This window comes from Penicillium roqueforti (genome assembly GCF_015533775.1).
Source record: "Penicillium roqueforti strain LCP96 04111 chromosome Unknown scaffold_34, whole genome shotgun sequence".
In the NCBI taxonomy this organism is placed as follows: Eukaryota; Fungi; Ascomycota; class Eurotiomycetes; order Eurotiales; family Aspergillaceae; genus Penicillium; species Penicillium roqueforti.
Genome location: NW_024067598.1, coordinates 141532 through 154861, shown reverse-complemented (window position 1 = coordinate 154861; position 13330 = coordinate 141532). Strand labels below are relative to the sequence as shown.

The window sequence follows — 13330 nt, the reverse complement described above, 5'->3', positions numbered from 1 at the left end:
CATACTCCAACGGGGGCCCCGTTTCTCTTGTCTTCCTAACTTCCCCGCTCAAACAATGTTATCTCTGGCTTAGCTCTATCCACCATGACCTCGGATTCTACGCTGCTGTAAGGCCTGGTGCATCTCACTACCGGAATAATTCTAACGTGGCTGTCTTAGACATCGCCCAACCGAGGCTCTCATCCTTCCGACCAAGCGACGCTTCTTCCCGTTCAAGATCCCCAACTTGTTCGTTGATCAACCCGCTTATCTTCCGTGCGCAGCCTAACCCAAGAGAGCTCTGTTTTAGTCACACACAGCTTCGCAACTACATTAGTACTGCTGATCCCGATCGCATTTATGTCGTCGTCGAGAGAATCGTCTATTCAATACACATATCGGCACAAAAGCGCGAGAGTGTAGCGGTACTCCCATTTGAGCCGCGCTGTCTGGTTGCCGGGTATGGTTGGATAGTAGTGGGGGGCCCGGAAAATGGCGAATGTGCTTTCATTCGCATCGGTGATCGCGGAATGCAGGTCCATGGAGATACACCCTTCCATGCCGATGTAGATAGTGCGCTCCCACTCGATCTCGATCCACCGTCAAGCATAGCTCCGGGTGATTTCAATGCCGAATCTGCTTCAACCCGCTATCGAAGCAGCCGATTATCCCCCGAAGTAGAGCTCCATGGGTTCGGTGGGAGCATTGTCAATTCAGTGACCATCCATCGTTTCTATGGTGGTAGCGAGGACTTGGCGGATGAAGATATCGTGGTTCTGAGGTGGGCGCTGGTCGGAAAGTTGGGTTGTGGTTTCGTTGATCATGCTGACTCAGATGAATAGCAATAATGATCGAACAGTCACGGTGTATTCGTTGACTCGCGCGAAAGTCTTGACGGTCCTTCATCATCCGACTTGTATGAACTATGCGACAATCTCCCCGGACTCTAAACTGCTCACGGCAGTAGGGGATGAGAATCACGCCTACTTTTATGAAATCACTCGTGATTTGGAATCTTCTGGGACAACTGAATCTGGAAAGAAGCTCACCGGGTGGGAATGGGAACTTATCAATCGCCTGGAGATGAACATTGGCCTGCGGGCGGATGATGCGTGCTGCTTCACCGTCGCTTTCTCCCCGTCAAGCAGCTTGTGTGCCATCGGATCTCAATCTGGAATCATCACTATTATCGACGTTGAGTCCATATACAAGTTTGGCGACTCTGAAGACGACTCTGCTATTCTTTGTCAATTCCCGGCATCAAGATCATGCACCGAGGGCGGTGCCGTTCGTTGCATGGCCTTTTCGCCCGAACCATGGGACCTTCTTGTATGGCTGGAGGGTCACGGTAGAGCTGGTGTGGCCGACGTTCGCCAACATTTTATGCGCAGACAAATCCTCCATTTAGATTCTAATGATCCACAATTGCAGGAAGTGTACACGGACTTTTCAACAGAGAACCTCGAACGACACCCGCTAGGAGACGATATTCTGGAGACTCCACCACGAGTGAGACTCGAAAACGAAGATTTTTCGATTGAACGGAATGGAGAGCAAACGGAGCGTTCGTCTCTGCGGGAGTCTTTGATTCAAGATCTTAGCGAGAGAGAAAGGCTGATTATGGAGTTTTTGAACACGGCACGCTGGACATCACGGCTGGAAGAAGGACTTACTGAACGATTAGAGCGCCCGGCTAGGGCAGGCCTTCCACCTCAACTAGTGGCTCGGCCGCAAAATCATGGTTCCACGGATGGTGCCACTCGCACCCATCGTCCTACTTCGCCCTTGCATCGCTATGATTCTTCTGATGTCTCCCGAGATAGCCATTTGGGCCGCACTGTATCCAATCCAAGACGCCAGAGCTCGGTGGTGGTATCTCAAGGAAGTCGTCGACCTTCGGAAGCATCGTCCTCTCACCATGATCGCCAATCAGACATCACCCTGAGTTATTCCACCTCGCATTCAGAGCTTACACCCCTCAGATCAGAAATGATCTATCGGGGTACTGCCAATCCTGAAACGACCAACAACGAAACTAGCATTCCAGCTGAAGCGACTGGATCTTCTAATCCAAGTCTAGATACGAATGGTTTGAACCATCGACCCCAGCGATCAAGCTCCATTCCCCGGCGCATCGAACGACCACAAACCGGAGCAGAAAGAAGATATGATAATCCACGTCTCACCACATATGAGATTCGTGCCAATGTCGCTGCTGAGCGACTTCGGCGCCAGCGCCAGATTGCTAATGAGGTACACAACCGCTCCTTTGAGAGGGAACAACGGCATCGCCAACAGCTTCTCGGATTTGAACAGACACATTCTCCCCGCTGGATCAGAAACATTATCAATGACCTCCCTGATCGAAATTCAATGCATGGGTGCGGCGCCGAGGAGCCAGATTCTACTGCTGGAGTTGGCTGGGGCGCTGATGGACGCACATTGTGAGTGTGCAATGCAGCAACCTTGCGGGCTTAAACTAATTTTTTTTTTCAGGTACATCGCAACACTGGAGGGAATTTTCGAATTCTCACTGAACATTCACGATCGGAAAACATTTCCTAAATTCTCTTGCCGTTAAATTTCCATGCCTGGCGTTACTGGGAATTATTTATCTAACATCATCGAGTCTCATTTACTTTTCTGTGATTTTCTTTCTTGTTTTTTTCTTCTGATCATGATCATGCAGATTTCACAAAGGTCCGGAATCTCTTCGAACGACGGACCTGCTGCTAAACCAGGATGATCTACAGTCTTCACTTTAAAAAGGGGATTCATTGCCATTCCTTGTCAGGACTCATTCTTGTTGTGCTAATCCTTTTCTCATATGGAATCGTTCTCACACTACATACCCTTCTGGCGCTTAGGGGCGTACATCATTTCATCCCTATCCCTTTTATTTGTTGCATCTTTCATTCACAATTCTTCGTATGACTGATTGAAGTACAAAAAGTTAAATATATATTGATATTTTCTGCCAATACAATCTTGTCCAAATTGAAGAAAAGGCCATTTTATCCGGCTATATCCGGATGCCAACCCAGAACTCGCTCATCAAAATGATTGTTGATCGCCATTCTCGAAAATATAGCTGTATGCTGTTAAAAATGTCAAGAAATTCTTCCAAATCGTGCTTCCTCAGAACGAGTCGAAAAATAAGAGAGGTGGATTTAGGACTAAATAGTTAGCTATAACAATGGAATCAGTATGATAAGTAAATTTCTTTTTGTCTTCACCCTGCAGTCTTTTCTTTGCCTGGCTGAAGGCTGCTGGTTGTCTTGATCAATGAAGTTACAGCGGCCTGCGGCCCAAAACGAAACCTGACACGAGTATAGGTATTGCTACATCGTATGATCTTACATGTAACGCGCTTGATATCGTCTTCGGCTAAATAGATCGGATTATTAAAGGCAGAGCCCGCATGGGCGGCCAAGTATTACTAGTACACATAGCCCTAAATGCGATAACCCCACACCTGGGCATCGACGTCATGGATACTGCCGGACTACACCGCCTTGAGTTTCTCTCAGCGAGGTTTACCCCAAGTAGCCTATTGCTACATAATGTTGCCTGAAAGCACTTCGAAATACTCTATCGCACTCACCCGCATAATCAATTTCATTCGTTAAATTTGTTCTTTTTACGTCGGAATACAATTACTCCCGTGTTTGCGCCAGAACTTGAAATCCATACAGATATCGGTGTGGGGTTCGGCTACTGCCGAGTCAAACATCGACATAATTTTACTTATCTCTCCGATACATTGCCTACACCATGGCCGACTCGCTCGATTCCACAATGAAGGAGCTAGACATAGAAGGCAGACACTTCGACCCCGCGACCTTCGATGCTCGTCTCGCAGACGAAGAGGATGGCAAGATCGAGAACTTCCAAGCTCGGAAGCAGGCCCCTCAGAGTGCGCAAGAGTTGCTAACAGAGCTCGAAAATGAGTTTCTGACCCCATCGGACCAATTCAGCACTAAATGGTTGAACTCTCTCCAAAAGTAAGTAAGTATCTTGGTTTCATTCGCGGGGCAGCTTTTAACGGCTTTGGCAGACGATGGGACGTTTCGACAGACTATGCAGACCTTTTCGAACTCGCGCCAACACAAACACGGACAGTAACGCGATTTACACGAGAGGGACTGGAAGGACGCGTCACTGGATATCAAGAAGTCACGGTTCCTGCTGCAAGCGCAACGGCCAAGAATTCCACCTCGCTTCTCCGCCGACCTGCTGGTCGTGCCGACTTTGTCAGAGGTGCCGCAGGTTTCTTTCCGTTCGCACCCGGAGGCTTGGACGCTATCGAGGCCTTGGCAGCAATGGAGGCCGATGCTCAGGTCACAGAACAATCGACCAAGGGGAAACAATCTGGACTCGATCGCATCATCAACTTTGGCACCGAGGGAGGTCTTCTGACAACACCCCCTGGCTTCGATAACGGTATCGATTTCGATGAAGCAAAATCTAAAGCCGCCACCGAAGGTGCCCAAGAAGTCGAAACCGCCCTTCTCCAAGAGGAAAGTGACCTGAAGGTGGATCAACCCGAGGAATCTGCGGATGTCGAATTAGGAGCAGAGGTCGAGCTTGATGATATCAGCGACGATGAAGAAGAAGAAGATATTGACGCTTTGCTACCAGTTGAGTTCCCGGCGTTGGAGCCGCGTAGCCAGTTGCTTGCAGGTGTCAAGCAAAAAGGTAGAGAATGGGCCCACGTTGTCGATGTCAACAAGGATATTCCCAACTTCAATGAGTTGGTTCCAGATATGGCCAGAGAGTGGCCATTCGAGCTCGACACTTTCCAAAAGGAGGCTGTTTACCACCTCGAAAATGGCGATTCGGTGTTTGTTGCAGCCCATACCTCGGCAGGCAAGACAGTTGTGGCTGAATATGCAATCGCCTTGGCTGCTAAGCATATGACCAAAGCAATCTATACTTCTCCCATCAAAGCGCTGAGCAACCAGAAATACCGTGATTTCAGAACCGAATTCGACGATGTCGGCATTCTGACTGGTGATGTTCAAATCAACCCGGAAGCGAGCTGTCTCATTATGACCACTGAGATCTTGCGAAGTATGCTGTACCGAGGTGCTGATCTCATCCGGGACGTTGAATTCGTCATTTTTGATGAGGTGCATTATGTGAACGACCTCGAACGAGGAGTGGTATGGGAAGAAGTCATCATTATGCTTCCCGAGCATGTCACGTTGATTCTTCTCTCTGCCACTGTTCCCAATACTCGGGAGTTTGCATCCTGGGTGGGCCGTACAAAGAAGAAGGACATTTATGTAATTTCAACCCATAAGCGACCTGTCCCGCTGGAGCACTATCTCTGGGCCGGGAAGAGCAAGCACAAGATCGTCGACTCCAACAAAAGATTCCTTGAGAGTGGCTGGAAGGAAGCGGATGATATCCTGTCCGGCAAAGATAAGGCCAAAGCTAAGAAGGAGGCTGAAGCTCAGGCGCAGTCGGCGCAAGCTAGAGCACCAGCTCCCCAGGGCCGAGGCCGCGGTCAGCCAGCGAATAACAGAGGCGGCCGCGGCGGCCCACAGCGTGGAGGCCCGCAACGAGGTCGAGGACAGAGCGGTGGACAGTACTCCAACCGAGGCACGGGTAACATCGCTCGTACAGGCCGTGGTGGTGGTCGTACAAGTGCGGCCCAGGACAAAAACACTTGGGTGCATCTTGTTTCGCATCTTCGCAAAGAAGACTTGCTGCCGGGATGTGTCTTCGTTTTCTCTAAGAAACGATGCGAGGAGAACGCAGATTCACTTTCAAACCAAGACTTCAGCAATGCCAACGAGAAGAGTTTGACACACATGTTCATTGAAAAGTCACTCACTCGATTAAAGCCCGAGGACCGTACGCTGCCGCAAATCCTTCGCCTGCGCGAGCTATTAAGCAGAGGCATTGCTGTACACCATGGTGGTCTCCTGCCCATCATGAAGGAAGTTGTTGAGATTCTCTTCGCTAGGTCTCTGGTCAAGGTTCTGTTCGCCACAGAGACCTTCGCGATGGGCTTGAATCTTCCCACCCGAACTGTGGTATTCTCCGGGTTCCGCAAGCACGACGGCAAAAGCTTCCGTGATCTCCTGCCCGGCGAATATACGCAAATGGCTGGACGTGCTGGTCGTAGAGGTCTTGACACGGTGGGATATGTCATCGTGACAAACAGTGGAAAAGACGAGGCCCCATCTGCTGCCTCGTTGAAACAGATGATTCTTGGAGATCCGACAAAGCTCAGATCTCAATTCCGACTCACATACAACATGATACTAAATCTGTTGCGTGTGGAAGCCCTGAAGATCGAGGAAATGATCAAGCGGAGTTTCAGTGAAAACGCAACACAAGCCCTCTTACCAGAACACGAGAAGCAAGTCCAGGTATCTGAGGCCAGTCTTGCGAAAATCAAACGGGCACCATGTGAGATCTGTGATTTGGATCTATTGACCTGCCATAACGCCGCCATGGAGTATCGAAAGCTCACAGCTGAGTTCCACACCGAACTGCTATCATCGCCTGTCGGCAAACGTCTTTTCACAATGAAGAGGTTGGTTGTGTACCGCAAGGTGAGTGCTCGTGTTCTGTTGCGATATAATACATATTTGGTTTAAAGCTAACGTGAAACACAGGATGGACTCCGTACTGCTGGTGTTATTACGCGCGACGGAGTTTCTCCCGGAGTCATTGGGGCCGTGCCCTGTATTCAAGTACTTGAGATTGGAACCTTGAGTAGCAAGCGGCACCCCACTGACATTCTTCCATTCTTACCTTTATTCAGACCCTACTTCCAACCACTCCCCAATCGTGTAGATGACATGAGCCTTCGAGTGTGCAAGATTCCGTTATCCGATCTCGAGTGCGTGACAAACACCCAGGTTAAAATCACAAAACCAATGTGGTATCTGAATATTAAGAAGGGTAAGTTCATACTGTCTTCTTGAACATACGGTTACGAAAATACTAATTCAGAAATAGAGTCTATGAAGTGGGCAGAAACAGAACTATGCCAGTTCACCAACTCTTGGATCGATACGGCCTGGGACGAGATCGACTGGCAACGTATCAAAGAAATGGAAATCCGCGATATCCTCGACAAACGACAAGTTCAGGCAGAGATTGCCCAGTCATGCCACTGTCTACAATGTCCTGATTTCGTAAACCATGTGAGTATCTCATTCCTATTGATCTGAACCCCATACTAATGCCATATAGTTCGAAATGCAACACGACGAGTGGCAAGTTAAAGAAAACATCTCGGAGTTGAAGCAGCTGATGTCCGACCAAAACCTCCAACTACTTCCGGATTATGAGCAGCGCATTCACGTACTGAGGGAGCTCGGCTTTGTTGACGAACAATCTCGTGTACAACTGAAGGGCAAGGTGGCATGCGAAATTCACTCCGCCGACGAGTTGGTCTTAACCGAATTGGTTCTCGAGAACGTTCTTGCTGAATACGAGCCGGAGGAGATTGTTGCACTCCTCTCTGCATTTGTGTTCCAGGAAAAGACAGACAGCACTCCCACCCTCACTCCACGTCTGGAGAAGGGCCAGAAGGAGATCATTCGTATCGCCGAGAAAGTGAATGATTTCCAGATTCTGCACCAGGTCATTCAATCTAGTGAAGATTCCAACGACTTCGCTAGTAAGCCACGCTTCGGTCTCGCTGAAGTTGTTTATGAGTGGGCCAAGGGAATGTCTTTCAATCGCATCACTGACCTCACGGACGTAATGGAGGGTACTATTGTTCGGGTGATCACCCGACTGGACGAGACTTGTCGCGAAGTGAAGAATGCGGCCAAACTGGTCGGAGACCCGACACTTTACACTAAGATGCAGCAAGCTCAGGAGTTGATCAAGCGCGATGTCATCTTCGCGGCCTCTCTTTACATGTGAAGATACCCAATCCTTAGGGGGTATATGCCTGCGGCCCTATTGGGTAGTCATGAACCTCTCCTCCACTGATGGATTCCGCAATGTATGTAATCAAGATGAAGGAATGAATACGAAACCATCAAACTCTATATAAATCAATAATAAACCCCTGTAATGTTTTAGAGAGAGCAATAAATCAACCCTCAGTGTTTATCCAAGCTCACAATAGCCCACATCTAGGTAGTTCATAGTTCTTACAAAATCCGTGTGTGCGGCCTCTGATTAGCTGCGGGGCGACCGCCTCCCGAGAGTCGGGAAAATCGAAAAAAAATCCCCCTCCTCTTGAAGAACAACATCTTCTCTCACCTTGTCTTCAAGATCCAGACCGATCTCTTCAAGGACACTCACGTCCTTACAATTCTTGACTTTTTTTCCTCGCCCGTCTTCCATTAGCGCCGGTCCGCGTCTCCCCCCGGGGTTCTCAGTGTATTTGGAGATTTTTTGACTTTCTGGTGTTGGGGGATTGTTGCGCGATGGATGTCACAGCCCTCCGAGATCGTGTTCAGTCTACTCTAGACGCGAATGCGGATATACGCCGGCAAGCGGAGCTTGATTTGAAATATGTACGTGCTGGATCGACTGGCGGGGCACCGGACGTCAGACTCACACGTGGTTGATATATCTAGGCCGAGACACAACCCGGATTTATCAATGGACTCTTGGATATCTTGCAGGGCGAGCAGAACAATGCAGTCCAGCTCTCTGGTAAGTTTGGTGTCTATATTAGTTGGCAAAGGAAATGCTGTCCCTTGCTGACCCGCTCACTCTTATAGCTGGTGTTTACCTGAAGAACCGTATTACCCGTGGGTGGGCCCCCGTCGAAGATAGCCCGCAGCGTACGCCGATTCCCGAAATCGAGAAGCCTAGTTTCAGGGAGAGACTTATCCCTGCTCTGGCTTCGACTCCTCCCAACGTCCGCAATCAACTGGTTCCCCTCCTGCAGAAGATTCTCCAAAACGACTTCCCCGAGCAGTGGCCGGGTTTTTTGGATCTTACTCTGCAGCTTCTCAGCACCAATGATGCGAGTACGGTCTATGCGGGTCTGCAGTGTCTTTTGGCAGTCTGCCGGGTTTACAGGTTTAAGGCTGGCGAGAAGAGAGAGGAGTTTGATAAGATCGTGGAGCTGTCATTCCCACAGCTCCTCAGCATCGGATCGAAGCTTGTTGATGAGGAAAGTCTGGAGGCTGCGGAGATGCTTCGTATTGTAGTGAAGGCTTTCAAGCACGCAATTTATGTCAGTTACCCTGATTCTAGTCTGCGCGGGGCTAGGTTATTTATACTGACTGATTGCGATTTTAGTTCGAGCTTTCTCCATGCCTACAGACCCACCAAGCGACTGTGGACTGGTGTACACTATTCTTGCGCATTGTCTCGAAGACACCCCCTGCCAGCTCAATGGCAGACTCGAAGGAGGAGAGGGAGATGAACCACTGGTGGAAGTGCAAGAAGTGGTCATATGCCAACTTGAACCGCCTATTCATCAGATATGGCAACCCTACCACGATCACGAAATCCTCTACCCCCGACTACACACCGTATGCCAAGACCTTTATCAGCACTTTCGCCCCCGAAATTCTCAAGGGATACCTGACGGAGATTGACAAGTGGGTGTCCAAGACACAATGGCTCAGCAACTCCGCACTTTCGTATACTTTGGTCTTTATGGAGGAGTGTGTCAAGCCAAAGGCCATGTGGGACCACTTGAAGCCGCACATGGATAACCTGATTGCCCACTTCGTTTTCCCTATCTTGTGCCAATCCGACGAGGATATTGAGCTTTTCGAAGATGACCCATCTGAGTATCTCCACCGCAAGTTGAACTTCTATGAGGAGGTTTCCGCTCCTGATGTTGCCGCCACAAACTTCTTGGTTTCCCTTACCAAGAACCGCAAGAAGCAGACCTTCTCAATTCTTACATTCGTAAACAGTGTTGTTAGCAAATATGAGTCTGCGCCGGATGATCAGAAGCAGCCCAGGGAGAAGGAGGGCGCTTTGAGAATGATTGGCTCGCTTGCTTCCGTTATCCTGGGCAAGAAGAGCCCGATTGCTGACCAGGTCGAATACTTCTTCGTCCGTCATGTTTTCCCCGAATTCCGCAGTCCCCATGGCTTCCTCCGTGCTCGTGCTTGCGACACCCTGGAGAAGTTCGAGCAGCTCGACTTCAAGGACCCTAACAACCTCATGGTTATCTATCGAAACATCCTGGAGTCCATGACCGATTCCGAACTTCCCGTGCGAGTTGAGGCTGCCCTTGCTCTGCAGCCCCTTATCCGTCACGATGTCATCCGTACCTCGATGCAGCAGAACATTCCCCAGATTATGCAGCAGCTTCTCAAGTTGGCCAATGAGGTCGACGTGGATGCTCTAGCCAACGTCATGGAGGACTTTGTTGAGGTATTCTCTGCCGAGCTTACTCCCTTCGCTGTAGCGTTGAGCGAGCAGCTCCGCGATACATACATGCGTATTGTTGGTGAGCTCTTGGAACGCAATGCCTCCAAGGGTGGTGACGAAGATGGCTACGGCGATTTCTTGGATGACAAGAGCATAACCGCTCTGGGTGTGTTACAGACCATCGGCACCCTCATTCTCACACTCGAGAGCACCCCTGACGTGCTTTTGCACCTCGAGACTATCTTGATGCCCGTCATCAGCATCACCCTAGAGAACAAGCTTTATGGTAAGTTTGTCAATATATCAAGCGTATGCGCGGCTCTAACTGGCTATTTTAGATCTCTATAACGAAATTTTCGAGATCATTGACAGCTGCACATTCGCATCCAAGACCATTTCCCCATCTATGTGGCAAGCTTTCGAGCTGATCCACAAGACCTTCAAGGCTGGTGCTGAGCTGTATCTCGAAGGTGAAGTTCACATAAATTCACGCGGTTTTGATGTTTTATTAACTTTTCTGCGTACAGACATGCTTCCCGCCCTTGACAACTATGTCGCTTATGGCTCCGATATGCTAGTTCAGAACCCAGCTTACTTGGACGCTATGGTTGGTATGGTGCAGGACATCTTTTCTGACGAACAGGTTGGTGGCGTTGACCGCATCTGCGGATGCAAGCTTGCTGAGACCCTGATGCTCAACCTTCGGGGTCACATTGACCAGTACATCCCCATGTTCATTGAGATGGCTATGCGGGTTATCGATGCTGGCGAGGCAAGCACCAAGTCGTACCGCATCCACTTGATGGAGATGGTCATTAACGCCATTTACTACAACCCAGCTCTTAGTCTGCAGGTTATGGAGGCTAAGGGCTGGACAAACAAATTCTTCAGCACTTGGTTCGCTAACATTGACAACTTCAGACGTGTACACGACAAAAAGCTGTCAATTGCCGCAATCAGCTCACTGCTTACTTTGAAGGCTGCCGATGTTCCGGTCAGTGTCCAGCAGGGATGGCCAAGACTGTTGCAGGGTGTGACAAGACTCTTCCAGACCCTGCCTGCTGCTCTCAAGCGTATGTTTCTCCAAGTATCCCGTCGTGTTTCCCCAAGGCTAAGAATTTATCCAGAACGCGAGGATGCTACCAAGGAGTCCGACTTCACCCTCGATGACGAGGATGATGAAGACGACGAAGACAATGACTGGGATGGAGATGTTGAGTGGGACGAAAACGAGGTTGAAGCAGCTCTTGAAGAGGGTGATGTTCACGACGAGAGTGCTGCTTATCTCGACTTCCTCAACCAGGAAGCTCAAAAATTCGGCTCCTACACCGATGATGACGATGATGACATGGACGAGGAAAGCCTTCTAGAGACCCCTCTGGACAAATTGGAGCCATATGGCATGTTCAAGCATGTCCTGTTGAGTAAGTGACATATAAGAGAGTATCCTATCACCAGCTAACCTCGATTTCAGGCCTCCAACAAGAACAGCCCCAGCTCTACGAGAGTCTGACCAAGGTTCTTGGTCACGAAGAGCAGCAGGTCATACAAGGCGTCTTCCACGAAGCCGATGCCAAGGCCATGGTCGCCGCCGCCAACGCAGAAGCCGCTGCCGCAGCGGGCATGCAGGCCAACGGCAACTAAGAGACTATAACCGAGATGGATTGAGAAAAACAAAAAAGGATTCGAATTTCCAATGCCTCGGACGATTTTTCTTTCCTCCTTCCACATTTTCCTCACGAGACCATATGCCCATTTCATGTCTTTCCCGCTTCTTTAGATCATGTCCCGTCTGCTCTGTATCTCCGTGTTTTCTTTCCTCACGTCTTTTTCATGTGATGCTCTCGCTGATGTACTCTTAAAAGTCCTACCTGTGGACATTCTGCTCGAGGGTATTCCCCCTCTTCCCCTTTCTAATCCTCTTCGATGCACAGATTCCCCTGAAGACACCCTTGTTTCCTCATGATATAGTACATCAGCCATGCTACGAATGATGGATTCCAGCTCTGGAACCTGTAGTGCCGTCGAAACCAGCCACCTAGTGGACTCGGAACTGAATCCAGATTGTTATAAGAATATTCTAAGATTACTCGTGTAGGAGTATGGAAGGAAAAAGGTGAGGTCAAAACAAAGATCGTGACAAGTGACGTCATGGCTCAGGAGCATTATCCATATTGTCGGTGGGACCTGTATCCTCGAGGCATTGTCGGATTCCGACGTCGTCGCGCACGGCTTGCTCTTGAAGTCAACGTGAATATATTCATGGCACAAACAAGTTTTACTGAGATGAAACAACGCTTAAAGAAGTGATGGTTTTGGTTCTAGAGCAAAGAAGTCAGAAGTAGCCCATAGTAAGGATCTATGGCGGCACAGACTACTCCGTACTATAACTACAATAAGGATACTTAAGTATATACCGTTAGTAAGTTGTAGGATCGTCTTGTGGTAGTTGTATGTTGTAGGCCTTGTTCCAAGTGCTACTCAACGTCATCATGATGACCCCCAATCAATGACCGGTTTAGTTGGTAACGTCAGTTGGTTTCCAGGATAAAATAAAAGAAGCACTATTCCTTAGACTCTACTGTTCAAACACACATACTCAACATCTTCATCCATTACAAGCCTACATCACTTGAAGGTCAGTACTGTCAAGATCGCCATATCTCATGAGTTCCATTTCCCTTCTTCAGTTAAGAAACTCACACTTATCCCTCTCTTCAGCACATTAAAAAACTTCTACAATATCCACAATAATGTCTGCTCCCTTACCCGGCCGTCAATCCCCTTCTCCGGAGCGCCAATCCGGCGCCCAGCAGCAGGATATCCCCGGCTCCGGCAAGACCAATGTCGGCAAGCAACCAGAACCCGTGTTATCGTCGGAGGAATATAGGGACACTGTGATGACGAGCAACCCCGAACCCCGGCTAGAGAAGATCGAGGCGGCGAAATATGCCAACGATAAACACCATTGAGATGGGGTATCTCTTGTGGATTTGGAAGGTCCTGTTTTTGAATTTCGGATAAT

The 13330-nt window shown here is 49.1% G+C and overlaps 4 protein-coding genes across 4 annotated transcripts; all 4 read left to right on the top strand.

Moving 5' to 3' along the window:
* Nucleotides 1-84: 84 nt before the first annotated feature.
* On the top strand, nucleotides 85-2560 carry LCP9604111_8559 (uncharacterized protein; the record flags this gene model as incomplete). The annotated part of the gene is made up of 5 exons (XM_039076715.1): nucleotides 85-107; nucleotides 160-228; nucleotides 290-760; nucleotides 822-2423; nucleotides 2476-2560. The coding sequence occupies 5 exons, from the start codon at nucleotides 85-87 to the stop codon at nucleotides 2558-2560; spliced, it is 2250 nt and encodes a 749-aa protein (XP_038925471.1).
* Nucleotides 2561-3753: 1193 nt separating this feature from the next.
* LCP9604111_8558 (SKI complex RNA helicase subunit SKI2) lies at nucleotides 3754-7875 on the top strand (the record flags this gene model as incomplete). Its single annotated transcript, XM_039076714.1, has 5 exons — nucleotides 3754-3983; nucleotides 4037-6548; nucleotides 6612-6900; nucleotides 6958-7145; nucleotides 7195-7875. The coding sequence occupies 5 exons, from the start codon at nucleotides 3754-3756 to the stop codon at nucleotides 7873-7875; spliced, it is 3900 nt and encodes a 1299-aa protein (XP_038925470.1).
* A 512-nt stretch (nucleotides 7876-8387) lies between these two features.
* LCP9604111_8557 (putative nonsense-mediated mRNA decay protein (Nmd5)) lies at nucleotides 8388-11949 on the top strand (the record flags this gene model as incomplete). Its single annotated transcript, XM_039076713.1, has 8 exons — nucleotides 8388-8477; nucleotides 8541-8619; nucleotides 8688-9148; nucleotides 9214-10591; nucleotides 10644-10775; nucleotides 10833-11378; nucleotides 11433-11729; nucleotides 11780-11949. The coding sequence occupies 8 exons, from the start codon at nucleotides 8388-8390 to the stop codon at nucleotides 11947-11949; spliced, it is 3153 nt and encodes a 1050-aa protein (XP_038925469.1).
* Nucleotides 11950-13058: 1109 nt separating this feature from the next.
* LCP9604111_8556 (uncharacterized protein) lies at nucleotides 13059-13277 on the top strand (the record flags this gene model as incomplete). Its single annotated transcript, XM_039076712.1, has 1 exon — nucleotides 13059-13277. The coding sequence occupies one exon, from the start codon at nucleotides 13059-13061 to the stop codon at nucleotides 13275-13277; it is 219 nt and encodes a 72-aa protein (XP_038925468.1).
* Nucleotides 13278-13330: the final 53 nt, after the last annotated feature.